At 38.6% G+C, this 13,539-nt stretch overlaps 1 protein-coding gene across 7 annotated transcripts in view; it reads right to left on the minus strand.

Annotated features, from left to right (window-relative positions):
- Nucleotides 1–12,655, minus strand: part of Eya1 (EYA transcriptional coactivator and phosphatase 1) — a 142,342-nt gene extending 129,687 nt beyond the window's left edge. For 2 of the 7 annotated variants that reach the window (XM_085835710.1, XM_085835709.1), the window contains exons 1-3: nucleotides 12,042–12,654; nucleotides 6,843–6,892; nucleotides 5,179–5,306 (exon numbers count right to left, since the gene is read on the minus strand). In XM_085835710.1, coding sequence (XP_085691836.1) covers nucleotides 5,179–5,302 — 124 coding nt within the window. In that variant the 5' untranslated portion in view covers nucleotides 5,303–5,306; nucleotides 6,843–6,892; nucleotides 12,042–12,654. Of the gene's footprint in view, nucleotides 1–1,389; nucleotides 1,669–5,178; nucleotides 5,307–6,842; nucleotides 6,893–6,989; nucleotides 7,009–12,041 lie in introns of those variants that run through there. The other 5 variants (XM_021155483.2, XM_029483170.2, XM_085835705.1 and 2 more) reach the window with 4 other exon arrangements.
- Between the last annotated feature and the right edge of the window lie 884 nt (nucleotides 12,656–13,539).

A 13,539-nucleotide genomic window follows, 5' to 3' on the forward strand; every position in this document is an offset into this window, starting at 1 on the left:
GAAGAAAATTAGTTCAAATAATTTGCTAGTGTTCTAAACTTTGTAGAAATTACTTTGTAGAAGTCGCTTTAAAATAGATTCTGGTAACAAAGATGTGGACAATTGTATCAACCTACCACCCTAAAATATGCAAAACACAATTGAAAAAGTTTTAAGTTCGGGCAATTTAGCCACCTAATTCAAGACCACAATCTTGGAAATCTGATACACCAATTCAAAGTTACTATATGAATTATTGTAGGAATTCCTGCAATGGATGGGAGAGAATTCCCACTACATCAGCTTTTACATCCTTTGAAAACTGCACATTTCAGGTCTGAGCTTTGCTCCGCCTCCCCCTACCCGCTTAGCCTTTTCCCAGCCCCCATACAACCAAAAACAAACACTCACATTGGCAGGATAGAGCTCATCAATCTCAAACTCCTGCAAATCGAAGACAATCAGAAAAAACAAAGATGTTTAAAAAACTGCTTTGCAAAAAAACAAAACAAACAAACAAACAAAAAAAAAACCCAACAGCTTTGCAAACAAGGCTCTAATTAGGTGTGTAAATAAATTCCTTTACTGCTAACTTCACTCACAAGGAAAGTAGTTTGCAAAGACTCCTCACATCAGGAATATCATCACAAGGCTTTGCATACTGCAAGCCTACGTACCCACGCACCAGAAAGGAAAGCCTCCCTTTCTTTCACACGGGACACTCTGCTATTCAGCTGACTTTATCCCAACCAAAGCTGATTTCTTTAAAGTTCTATACTCAGAACAACAACAGACAAGTCATGCAAACTCAGCCAGAGCCAACTGTAAACTACACAGAGTGTTGGCTGGTCCTTTGATTAATTTTGATTGAGCTGGGACTATTTTAATATTGCACTTAATATCTATCATGGTGTGTGTGTGGGGGGGGTGCGCACGTGCACACACTACACGAAAGCATACTGAGAAGTGAGTATTTGATAAGAAATATCTTTCCCATTATACCTTAGAAGACATTCAGAAGATTAGGGGAGAAGGTTCAGGATCACAGTGCTTTTGACCCTTCCCTCGTATCTCTGGCATTAACCTGGTCAACAGTAACTTACTGTTCATTGACTCCCTTGGCAACCTATGTCTTTCCACAGAGCATTCCCATTGTCAGTCAAGCAAGCATCCTCTGATGCTTACCACTAGGTAACTACCATTACCTACTTGTGTTCTACATCTCAAAGGTTTAGAAGCTGGGTAACACCAGCTGTGAGTTGCAACAAGAAGCAGAGATGTTGGCATTAAAAAAAAAATGCAAGGAGTTTTCAAACACACAACAATCAATTGTTATAACTCAAAAACACTGTGTTTGAAAACTAAAAAGCACAGCTCTTGAGCCTGGAGTTTTGGTGTTTCTGTCCTTACCCTTGATGTGAACCATGAAAACAGGCCAGCGCTGGCCTATGAGTATAGAACCTCCAAGCACTGAGTCCTAGAATTTGTCAGCCGCCTTCAGAAGAAACGTAATATTCTTTGCTTCTCCATTTTATTTCCTTCCTGTTTGTTCTTAGGATGAAGCTATGGTTATGCATAGAGGAGATTTTCTGTTTTCTTAGCCTCATGATATGGACACGGGATGGCAGGAAGTTTAGAAATTGCCTCTGAGTTAGAGAAGACAGCCCACGTACATTCAGCCAAAGCCAGCTGTAGACAAAATAGACGTTCTGCTGATCATTAAATTAATTTCAATTGAACTGATACTATTTTCATTGGGCTTCTGGGAAGTCATTTAAATACCTGTTGTGGGGTGTGTGTGTGTGTGTGTGTGTGTGTGTAGTGTTTATACATATATAACACATATGTTTGGGGAGGTGTGGTGTGTATGGGGTATATGTGGGGTGTTCGTGTGTGTGTGTGTGTGTGTGTGTGTGTGTGTATGTGTGTGTATACAGAGAACTGAAGTATTTACTATGGACTGATGGGACATGTTATTTTAATGACTAGTTTGGTTTTTTAATAATTTATTTACCTTTATGTGCATTGTATTGAGTTAAAGACAGTTGTGAGCGTCTGGTTGGGTGTTAGGCGTTGACCCATGGTGCTCAGAAGTACAGGCAGTGCTCCTAACCACCTAGCCATCTCTCCAGCCCCTTCGTGGCTAGTTGTAATGAATTTCTTTCTTTCCTTCCTGGTCCTCTAATTCACCGATAAATATTTTAGATTTCAAGCTAAATCATATCCCAAAGAAGGAATAGGAAAATCTTTATTGACTATATCCTAGGGTAGCTTGCCAGATATTAATAAATTTACTAATTTTAAGCCCAGTTCCTATGATGGTGGCTGAGAGACATGAAACAAGACTAGGATGGAACAGAAAAAGGAGTGTGATAAGTTGATTCACAAACTTAAAAATCTAGAATGTTGTGATATGTCTAACAGAACATAAGTAAAACTCACATCCATATCTTAAGCTGTATGCTAAGAAAATGCTCTAAAATTTCCAGTAAAGTGACAAAAACCTTCCTTTACTGCACTGGATAATTTACAGTGAGAGCTTCTATTTCTGCTCCTGATCCTACTGCATCCCAGCATCTCTTTGCCTCTGTCAGCACACTAGTGAAGAAAACCTGAAAGTGGGGTTCAGTGAATAGATATGCACTCTTTTGAAACTGGGCCGTGAAAGTTCATTTCCAAGACTTAACACAGTGGAGATTTCTTGGTGTTTTTGATTCATTGAGACAGGATCTCCTACAGCTCACGCTGGCTTCAAACTCACTTCCATGGTTGAAGCTCACTTTGAACTGCTGATTGACCCTCCTGTCTCCAGCTTTCTAGTGCTGGGCTTACAGTTCATCCTCAGAGTCTGCACGATTAACTTCGTTGTTGTTGTTTGCTTTGTTTTACTATAAAAAAAATTACTTCTAAGAACCAGGGGCAGTGGTGTAGGCCTTTAATTGCAGCACTAGAGAGGCAAAGAGACAGATGGAGATTCTCGATTCCAAGGCCAACCTGTTCTATAGTGAATTTCAGGACAGGCAGAGCTACATAGTAAAACTATGTAGCAAAAAAATCAAAAAAGAAAACTGAACGAATGAATGAATAACAGAAGGCAGGGAGGGAAGGAAAAGAACTTAGTTCTAAATATCTTTTAGAATGAATGTTGCAAAAGCAATCATAAAAATGATCTCAAATATTTCATTATTCCAAGCTAATTTTAATTATGCAGAAATATTACAAAATTGAATATATTCATGAACATGGATGGGATATCAAGGTATGAAACATAAATATTTAGAAATATGTTGGTGCTCCATATTTTCTTTAAAATCAAACCACATCTCTTTCCCACAAACATCCAAGGCAGTGCCTCACAGATACACGTACTCAGCTTAAATAGAAGCCGGCTTGTCAGTGACACATTGAAAAGATGAGAATTTCTTGCTGCTATTTCCCAATATTGTATAGAAGAGTTATTTTTGTATTTTTAATTTCCTCCCCATAGTAAATCTTATGAATCAAAGTAGTTTAGCAGGCTTAGTCCTCCTTGCTTACGAGGCTGTCTTTTTTTTTTTTTTTTTTTTACACAACTGTGACAGGTTTGTACCTATGGCCTCTTCCTGGCTGCACAGCAAGCACCCTGACAATTCACAGGGTCTATCTGAGGCAGATCCAGCAGTGGGTGGCTTGTTTGTGCCCTAAGGCTTTTAAATCTGAAGATAGATTTAAGCAAGAGAGGAAGTAGAACCAATCGACTGCTTTCACTGTACAAATTCTATACCCTGCTACTTATATATTAAAACTGTTTCTGTGTAAATTTCATTTGACGACTGAGATGGAAGGAAAGGTGCTTTCTCCAGAGAAAGCTGGGTTGCTAACTCAGCACAAAGCTTCTTCTTTCACAACAGCTATTCTCCATAAACTCTGGGCAGGAACATACTCACTTGTCAAGAAAGCCAGCAAACAGTTGTAGATAAAAGTAATTACTATTGGCATAAAAATAAGACATAACTGAAAACTCAGAAATAAATGATTTCTGTGTTTTGTTATGAATTTCTTAGCTTTTCACATTTTAAAGGGCTTTCCCCAATACACACTCAAATATTGCACCCAAACGATAATATTTACATTATTTACAAAATGATTCATAAATTAATTATGCTTATGTTTTTTAAAACCTGAGCAAAAATATCATGTCAATTGGGGAACTGATATGTAAGGGCTTGTCTATAAATCAAATCCTAACACAGATGACCCATTAAACTTCTAATAAATCTTACTTAATGAATCTGTCACAATCCTGAGGCTTACTAACAAATATATGAGCACCAATATCAGTGAAGACTTTTTCCACAGGCTCCAGCTGAAATTAATGTAACCCAATGGGGTTACATTAATGTATCCTCCTATACATCTGAGTTATAAAAATATACATTAATGTATCCTCCTATACATCTGAGTTATAAAAATATACATATCACCTAAGTGGCTGTGCATAACAGAGTAATGTGTACACATCAACCTTCTGTATTTTGAATGAAATATGTATGGATTGAAGAAGATGTGTCTATTTATATACAATTTACATGAACATTCCTATGTACTAATTATGTTAAAATAATTATAACACTATGTTTAAAGTATTCTACTCAATCTCCAAGAAAGTGAATACATGTTATGCCTACTTGCCAAATAGGCTTGTGTACTTCATAGGTATTAAGTTTTAGTTTTTCTTGTTTATACTACAGTGGCCAAAGCCACAGGCATACTAGACACAAAAACTGTTTCCCTAATTTAAGAAGTAATCCAGTTCAGTGTTGACATTTAAAAGAATTTTGGTTGTATTTGCTAACAAAACAGAAAATAAAATGAAACAATTCCAAATTTTCAATAGTCACTATAGCAAAATGATGTAAAGTAATACCATGCTTGGGATATGCAGATCAACAGAAGAAACATATTCAAATTTAAAAGTATTATGTGTATATACATTGTATATATTTTAATACATATGCTTATATGTGTCTTAAAATAACACCAGTCGATGGAATGTGATAATCTAGTAATATTGGAGTCCCAATTAGAGGAGAACACGGATTAAGTCAAATCACTTAGAAGCGAAGGGAATGTCTGATGAATATGAGGGCTGGGCTCACAGGCAGAAAGAGAGCAGACACTGAGAAAGAGACAGGGCAGAGCAAGAAGAGACGGACTCACCTTCGGTGCCATTGGGAGTCATGGAAGTACTATTTCTATGAGAGCTATCGAGTTTGGGACCACTGGGGGATTCGCTATTACCACTCAGTCGGCTATGCGGGCTGGTTAGATCCTGCATTTCCATAGACCTAAAGACAAGAAGCTTTCTGTTTGACAGATGTACCAAATTCATAACACCACTACTTAATGTGCTAACGACTTGACACCTCCTTTGAAACGCACGCACACAAAAACCCCATTGTGTCTATTTTCTTAGACTGGTAATAGTTCACCTTGCATCTGACTCCAGCCCTTTTCGTCACGTGTGTTACTAAAAGGTGTCTCTCAGCCTGTGTAGCCAAAGTTTAACATGCAGTTTTTTAAGTCTTTCCCTCCTCTTGTATAATGATAGTCAGAAGCTAATGTCAGACAATGGCATCGATTTTAGCATTCAGAGGAAAACATGAAGTCATATTTATATTAAAACAAAACCCCAAGCATGACTTTCCTAAGAGAAAAGGCAAACATGTGAGCACATGGAACAGAAATAAATCACAATCTGTACACTCTGTCTCATCTAATAAATTAGCACCGGGTACCCCCTTTATACTTTAACACCCAGTTGTTATTTCATGGGTCTCCAAACCAAATAAAACCCTTGAGCCTCCTGCCCAGTGACAGGGAATGCGACTGTCCTGATGCATATGTTTACTCTGGCTTACTACTTAATTGTTCCTCTGTTTCCCTTGAAACAAATGCAGCATTAAAACCCTGTGATGTCGGCTCACTTGCTTGCTTTGTGGATTACATACAGCGTAGCCAATTGACAATGGATAAGGCCCGCAGCTCAGGCGGTCCCAGGGACCATTAGCATTCCGAGTACCTCAGCTGTCACTTAGGGGGGAAATGGCAATTCTATGCAATGCTGTAATTTTGTATTTTCACCATATTTAAACCAGTTCAATGCCTCCCAGATGGTTCTAAATTTGCCGGTTACTTCTGCGATATAAGCACAACAGCAAGGCGTCGTCGTGACAATTTCAGAACTCATATGTACCATGCTAGTGCATGAACAGTGAAACTACTTAAAGTCACTCCTTAGATACAACTCCATTTTCTGACAGCACAAACTTTTAAAGTCTAATGCCCATTCACTATATCCTAAAATTATATTTTTTCTAAAGACTCATAATCCATGGGTGTGAGAGTTAATGTTACACATATAATGTTGATATTATTTGCTCCTCACCTCACCTGTGTCATTTTAATTGAGAGGCTACACTGGAAGTGACTGATGGACATCAGTTGTAAAAGAGCTTTTACATGAGCCATTTTACTTCCTCAAAGTATCTGCATTCAAACAAGAAATGATTTCAAATCCAGTGATTCCTAATTATCATTCCACATTCATTTTTCCTAAGAACAGACAGCAACTGCCTCAAATCAAGACTCTTATGCCTTTCCCACATAACATAATTATTTTTTACAAGTGCACTCATACACACATGTGCGTGTGCACACACACACACACACACACACACACACACACACACACAAATTGGTAAGTCGTTCCCAACCCAGCCTGTTGCTATTAATAGAAATAATTAAGAAATACTAGACAAATATAGATCCGGGTCACAGAAAGGTAAGCTATAAAAAATGTTGAATATCAACGAAAGTCTTACCTGCAACTTGAGGAAAGAGCAACATCGGAACTGCTGTGAGACGTTTGCACCTGTGGCCGGGGTAGACAATTAGAAGTGGTTGTTAACTGTGCTTCACTGTCAGCTCTTAATTACTTAGAGCACATGGCTGAGCCCTACAATGCTCACTTTTAACCAAAAGAGAAAAGGGAGGATACTGCAGCCAGGAAAGGCATAGTGTCTTTAAGTGGAGGGCTCAACTGTTGTTTCTTCCTGCAGGTCTATCCTCCTCCCCTCCCCTTGTCAGGAGGGGAAGGCAGTCAAATGACGGGCTCGTGATTCATCACTGGCCTATGACAGCTGCAAACGGGATTACCCCTCCCCCAGTCAACACGCAAAGCAATCTCGCCCCAGCAGCTTGGAAAAGGTGCTTGGGAAGAAAAAAAAAGCTATTAACAAATGAGTATGTTTAACAGCAGCAGTAGTTGGGGCATTAATCCCCAGCATCCTCCAATCTTTCATCTGCTCTAGCCAGCTGAACTAGAGTGCCCGCCCACCCCCTTAGCCTCCTCACTATTTCTTATCCTTATCAGGATGGTTTTCTTCCAGTTACCTATTTGTCATTTAACAGTCAATGATGCTGTGGTCAAGAAACAAGGCAAAGACAGGCTTTCATACCCAAAGTCCCAGCTCTCAACAATGTACTCATTTAACTATGCCAAGGTAAAAGCCAATGAGTATTTTTATTCAGCAATACTGGACAACATGAAAGTGTGTGTGTGTGTGTGTGTGTGTGTGTGTGTGTGCGCTCGCGCGCGCGAGCACATGCACATGAGTCCCATCTTGCAGACTGAAGTAGAATGCATATTTGAGTACGCGATTCACCAGCCCCGTCACCCTGCATATTGAGTTTCCAGATAAGTTTGAATTGAGGAATTTTACTGCACAGCTCCACTAATTCAAAGTAGTACTAGTCATTGCTCCTCAGAGGCAGTTGTGAAGGGCCAGCAGGTAATGAGTTCAGGTGAGCCAGGCTGATGCCCGCTTGCAAGCTCCCACCAACTCTTGGGCAGACAGAAAGAAACACTGGCTAACTTCAGAAATGGCACAGTACTCCAAATGTACGTTTGATGTACGTTTTCATTCAACCTGAACTGACATCAATTAAGGCTGCAGAACAAAGATGAGAACTGAAGCGTCTCAAATGACATTAAAGTTAGCCACATAAACATCTTCTGTTGAGTCCTGCTAGTTTTTAATTATGATTTATGAAATTAAGAAACACAACCTTTTTAGCAAGAATAAAGCATCATTAAGCTTGAACAACTTGGTATAATGTTACTTGGAACTTCTTCTAGGTATGCATTTTTTATGTGCAGGACAAAAACACTTCTTTAAGATGTTTGAGTAACTGAAGTTACGGAGTGCTAACTTTAATGACTGTAGAAGGCCATTATTTGCTAACAGTTTTCTGTCATTTTTTTAAAGTTAATGTTCTCACACAAGATTAAACGGTTTTCTTTAGAAACTGCAGCAATATATCTCAAGGATAAAATTCTCCTACTTTTATACACCTGGGATAAATTATAGGTGAGAACGGACTTCATTTTCAGAACTCTCCTGGCTTAATTACATAAAAGTACATTAAAGCATACTTACTGCTCAATGCTAAAATACATCCCCACTGTAAAATCCGCCAGAATACCTAATCTTGAAAATAGAACTTTTATTTCATTGTAAGCTTTTAAAGTTTCATTGTATTTATATTTGAAGTTTAAAACCTACTGTTTCTCTCAGTTTGGCAAAAACATCAAATTTGGTAGTAATAAATAAATAATAATAATAATAATAAAAACAAAAAACCCACCAATGAGAATATTCTAATGAATTTTGTTATTGAAAAAAAAAAAGCAGCTTAAGAGTGAATTTCTTTTCTGCTGGCAGCCTGGCTTCTCCTTTACTTTGAGAGAACAGTTTTTGAAAAGTCCGTAGCCATGATCTTCCTCTCATTAAGTGTACTTCAGATATATTCTTTTGTGTCTCAAGGATTATTTAAACCATGTGTTGTGTGTTACTGTATTTAAAAATGACTCTTTAATCAAAATAACTATAAAACAACTAATCCTCACTTAGGCTGGTCAGCTGAGCCCACATCGTGGTCCAGGAAAAATAAATCTACTCTCAAGAATGCGAATGCAGACAACAATTAGACACAGATGTGAGTGAAATTAGTTACAGTTTACAAAATGCTACACTTCACATGCTTTAGGTTTTTATGTGCAGTGCAAGGTTACAGTGTGGTAGGGAGACGTCCTTCTTCCTCCAGTGGCTTATCTAAAAAGCACACCTCTTTCTGATGGCTGGACATTTCCTCCTGGGTTTGAAAATGTCTGTATAAGCTTTTTTTTTTTTTTTCATTTAAACCTCTAAAACCAAGGTGCATTTCAAAAAAATAATAAGGGATATTTTCATTCAAAGTAAGGGGAGTTCGTGATTTCTAAAAAAGTTCTGTTAGGTGCCCAATAAGTCTACTTGTTTTATCTGTAAAGTTAATATAATTCCTGTTATCTTCTAATATGTTATTTTTAATTTCAGTACTCTCAGGAATGCAAAATTAATATACATTTTATTATGAATGATAATCTCCTAGCACAACAAAGTCATTCATGTTAATGCTTTTTAAACCCCCTTCAAGTAGAAGCCACACGGTTGTAGCATATAGCCAGACATGTGAAAGAGAAAGGAGAAAGATAACGGAGCTCCTGAGAGTTGCAGTCACGACTCCTGCTCTAGGAACTATGACTTCTGATTAGTTAATGAGGTCTTTTAAGTTTGCCTTTTTTTTCTAATTAAATTTATAATTCTTCACAGATGTAACTTTTGTTGATGTTCAATTTGTCTCCCTCATTTTGTTAAAGCTCACATAGTACTTCGTCAATCCATTGAACAGCCACATTAAATCTGCTAATACCGTGCTCTTCAACCCCAGAAATTATTTCCAGAAGGCAAACGTGCTTTGAGAGATCATCAAACAAGACTTAAGGTACACATTTTATCACACTTTCCCTACCACAGAGCTCAGGATACAGAGCAAAATTCATGACTTTTGCCCTGTTTATTATACTTTGCTAAATCACCAATCAAAAGCGTCTGACAGAAGATCATGTATGAAGCCAAAAGTTAATAATGTTCTGTGCAAAGTAAACTGCAATAGAAAGAGATTCTAACTCTCAGCAGCATGGAACAAATGAAATGAGGGACTGTCTAAACTATGGGGTTCCCATAGGCTTTTTTTGCTTGCTAGAAGCAATTTTTATAAAATGACTAGAATTTAAAACTTTTTTCAAACTGAAAATAAATTTTCAAAGTGAAAGTAGTGAACATACATCTAAGTAGAGCTGGCAGGCAAGCTGGTTTTTTGCCCGACACAGATCAACCTGTGTGCTCCCCAATTTGAAAGACAATGGTTATTTTCTAATCAGAATGTATTGGGGGGGGGGAGCAAAGAATGCTCTGGCCACATTTCTCCTCTGTCTGCATTTCCAGGTCTCTGTGTTGTAATTAATATAAATCTGAAGTCTTAAAAATAAAACCTCACCCTAAAGTGGGAAAGAACTTCTACCGGGAGATAAATGTTTGTCACATATTAACACTGCATTTTCTTATCAAGGCTTCCATAAACTAAATGCTCAAATGCTAGTGATATTATCTTAATGTAGTATTCTATATAGCTTTTTGCATTATCTCCTTTAAAGAAACCGAGAAAACATAATACTTCTGAAACCAAAAACAAACAAGTGCTTGGAACACATCATTCCTGCCTTCAGCTTTAAAAAGGAAAGGACTGTTTTCAAAATCAGCATTTATTGACAATGTTGACTGAAATACTTTTGGTTATATGATAAAAAGAGATTTTGTTCCTGCTGCAAGGACCTCTTTTTTTTCCCATTGTATTCTTAGGAAATACATTTTCACACTCCAATGGAAATTTTCTTTTTCAAAAAATCATTTATCATGCCTGTGAAACTCACAGAGCAGCTGACTTTATTTGGCACTTAAAAGTTGAACTGAACGGTGGCTCAATTAGACTTCTATGTCTGTCACCACAAAGAGTTTTCAAAGGCTGAAAATCCACGGCTGCTTGCTTACTTACTAAACACTTTGGGCCTTAGGAGAACTCAAGCATCGAGAAAGTCAAATATTAAATGTTTGATCATATGAAGGCATGACTATTCCTGTGTGCATGTCCCCAAACTCTAAACAGAGCGGGAAAGACTCTCACAAGCATAAAATAAAACCTTCTCTGAAAGACATTAGAAAGACAACTTCAAACCTATACATCTACACAGCATGATTCCCAGCTAACAAGTTTCTATACCCCTGGCCATCTTAAGAAATGAAACTTAAAAACACTTGTCTAAACTCAATGACAGTTCATAATGTATTGAATTATTGCAAACGTTATGCTTAAATGTCTTCAAAACTCCTCCCAAGAGTGTAAGCCTATAAGTTGTTAGCAATTCAAATACTGATTTTGAAGGGCAGTGCTTTACAGGAATATTCAAAAGTTTCAAAATCTGGAGTTTAGCTTCCAAGTGCACTCAAATCACAAAAAGGGCCAGAGAGGGACAAATACTTTAAGGGGCCAAAGGCTTATTGTATCAAATACTGAAGATGAGCCCGCTTAGTAAAGTCGTTGATAAATTTGCTTTGGAACAAAAAGGCGTCCTTCTTGAAAACATGGTTATCAGTTCGTTGTTCATCTGCTGAGTTTTCCGTTGTACATCTTTCCTCATTTATCAACCTAGCCGTAGAAAAAGTCATCTGTGTAATAAATACCGCTAAGTATACCTTTCGTACCTATACATCTATGCATGGATATAACCCTGTTCAATACCACTCAATATTCTGGGGCTAGTGCAGCGATTAAGAAAAGATATGAAATAATTCCCCCGTCTGAGAATATTACCTAGTGTTCTACTTATCTATAAAAATCATAACAAAAGTAGTTAATTTGCAATGATCCTTTAATGATCCTAATGGCTCCGATCATTTGGAGGGTAAAGATTGCAATTTTACGACGGAACCCAGCGGCTTCTAAAGTCCCAGGAACAGAGTGCTTTTTTTTCTTTGAAAACAAACCAAAACCCTAATAAAGGCTCTCCAGTTATCTCGGGCTTTGCCCACCAGACAGTAAGTAGTTCTTGGTCATTAGTTTTTCAAACACCAGCTTGTACTTACAGCGCTCACATCTGCTGCCTCCACCGGTTTAGTGTGCTCCTTGGAGTTTTCTGTGTTAGCAGACCTCCATTCCTGACATAGTTTGGCTGCTGCGCAGGAACAAGGGGACCCGGGAGCTCTCAGAGGCGCTGTGACGCGGCTGGCAGCGGAGCGCAGAGGCCGGGGATTGCCCGGCTCCCGGGGACTGCGCCCGGGCGCTGCTGCAGGCTCGGGCTGCGGAGCGACTGAGCGCGATCGCCTTCCCCAGGAAGGACCCCGCCACCGCGCACCGCCACAGGAAGGCTTCCAGTCGGAAGTGGCCCTGCACACTCGCTACCTCGCCGCAAGCTCGGAGCCATCAGCTCGCCGCGGTCTGTTTGGGAACGGCTTTGCGCCCCAGCGAACGGCAGCGGCAGATAGCATCTGAGACGCCTAGACAAAGAAACAGCAAAATCTCATCCCCCCCGATTTGTTTGCGCAGCCTTGTAGGTCTGCCCACGAAGCCTCGGGGCTTTTTGTTTTGTTTTGTTTTTGCAACGCAAACCACAGCTAGTCTCTTGTCCTGACCTTATTGGTTTAAATGCAACAATTGAGAGGAGCAGAGCTTGGTCTGACTCAACCTCGCTGCTTAAAAAAAAAAATTTATTATGTAAATGACGCGCCCCATGATATCTGAATAAACAGCTGTGGGGGAAGAACTTGTGGGAACCTCTGTCAACACACACACATCCTCCCGCGCCAGTAGCTCCCAATTAAGATCTTTGGGGAGTAGTTGCATGTTATCTTTTACACTTTTTCAAAACTTTTTTTTTTGTTTTTGTTTTTGAGGACCTGAAACTTAGGAGAACGGATACTTTTCACACTTTTTCCTAAAGTACCTACCTACTTACAGGTCTGGAGAAGATAAAAAAAAGCCGTTTCTATGAAGTAGAGGGAGAATGGGCAAACGTGTTAGCTATTAGCAGCTTAACAATGAAAGCCTGGCGGAGGATTCTGCAAGGGTTGCTAGGAGGCCAAAGGCTTCAGTTCTTTGGCTAGGACCCAGATAATATTTCACCATTAACATTTTTAAATGGGTCTTGAGAAGAGATTCGTTTAGTCTGGAACTTGCTTTGCAACTTATCCTTTTAAAAACTCATAACCTTAATCAATTCAGAATCTATGAGTTAGGCGTTCGTTCGGTGACACCTAGGAGTGGAGCTTCAGTTAGTGTTTTATCCAAGTCAAGGGCTTAGCCATTATGATAATTTGTAATCTTGAAAGAATGTGTCTCCTTATATGGATTAATATTTTGTCGGTCCTATGTCTCAGTTTAAATGCAAATGCAAACTAACACTCACTCAGAAATTGAGTCTAGAGACGCATTTAAAATGCATTTTTATCATCACCAATATTTCTATTCTATGTGCTCTTTTTATTAAAAAAAAAAAAAGACTCTCCTTCTTTTAATTTCTCACCTTGGTATGAACATGTTTTTAAATCACAGTAACTTCACATCAACTAATAGAGGAGATAGATG

Source organism: Mus caroli, unplaced genomic scaffold (genome assembly GCF_978045245.1).
Source record: "Mus caroli unplaced genomic scaffold, Mus_caroli_1 scaffold_1, whole genome shotgun sequence".
In the NCBI taxonomy this organism is placed as follows: Eukaryota; Metazoa; Chordata; class Mammalia; order Rodentia; family Muridae; genus Mus; species Mus caroli.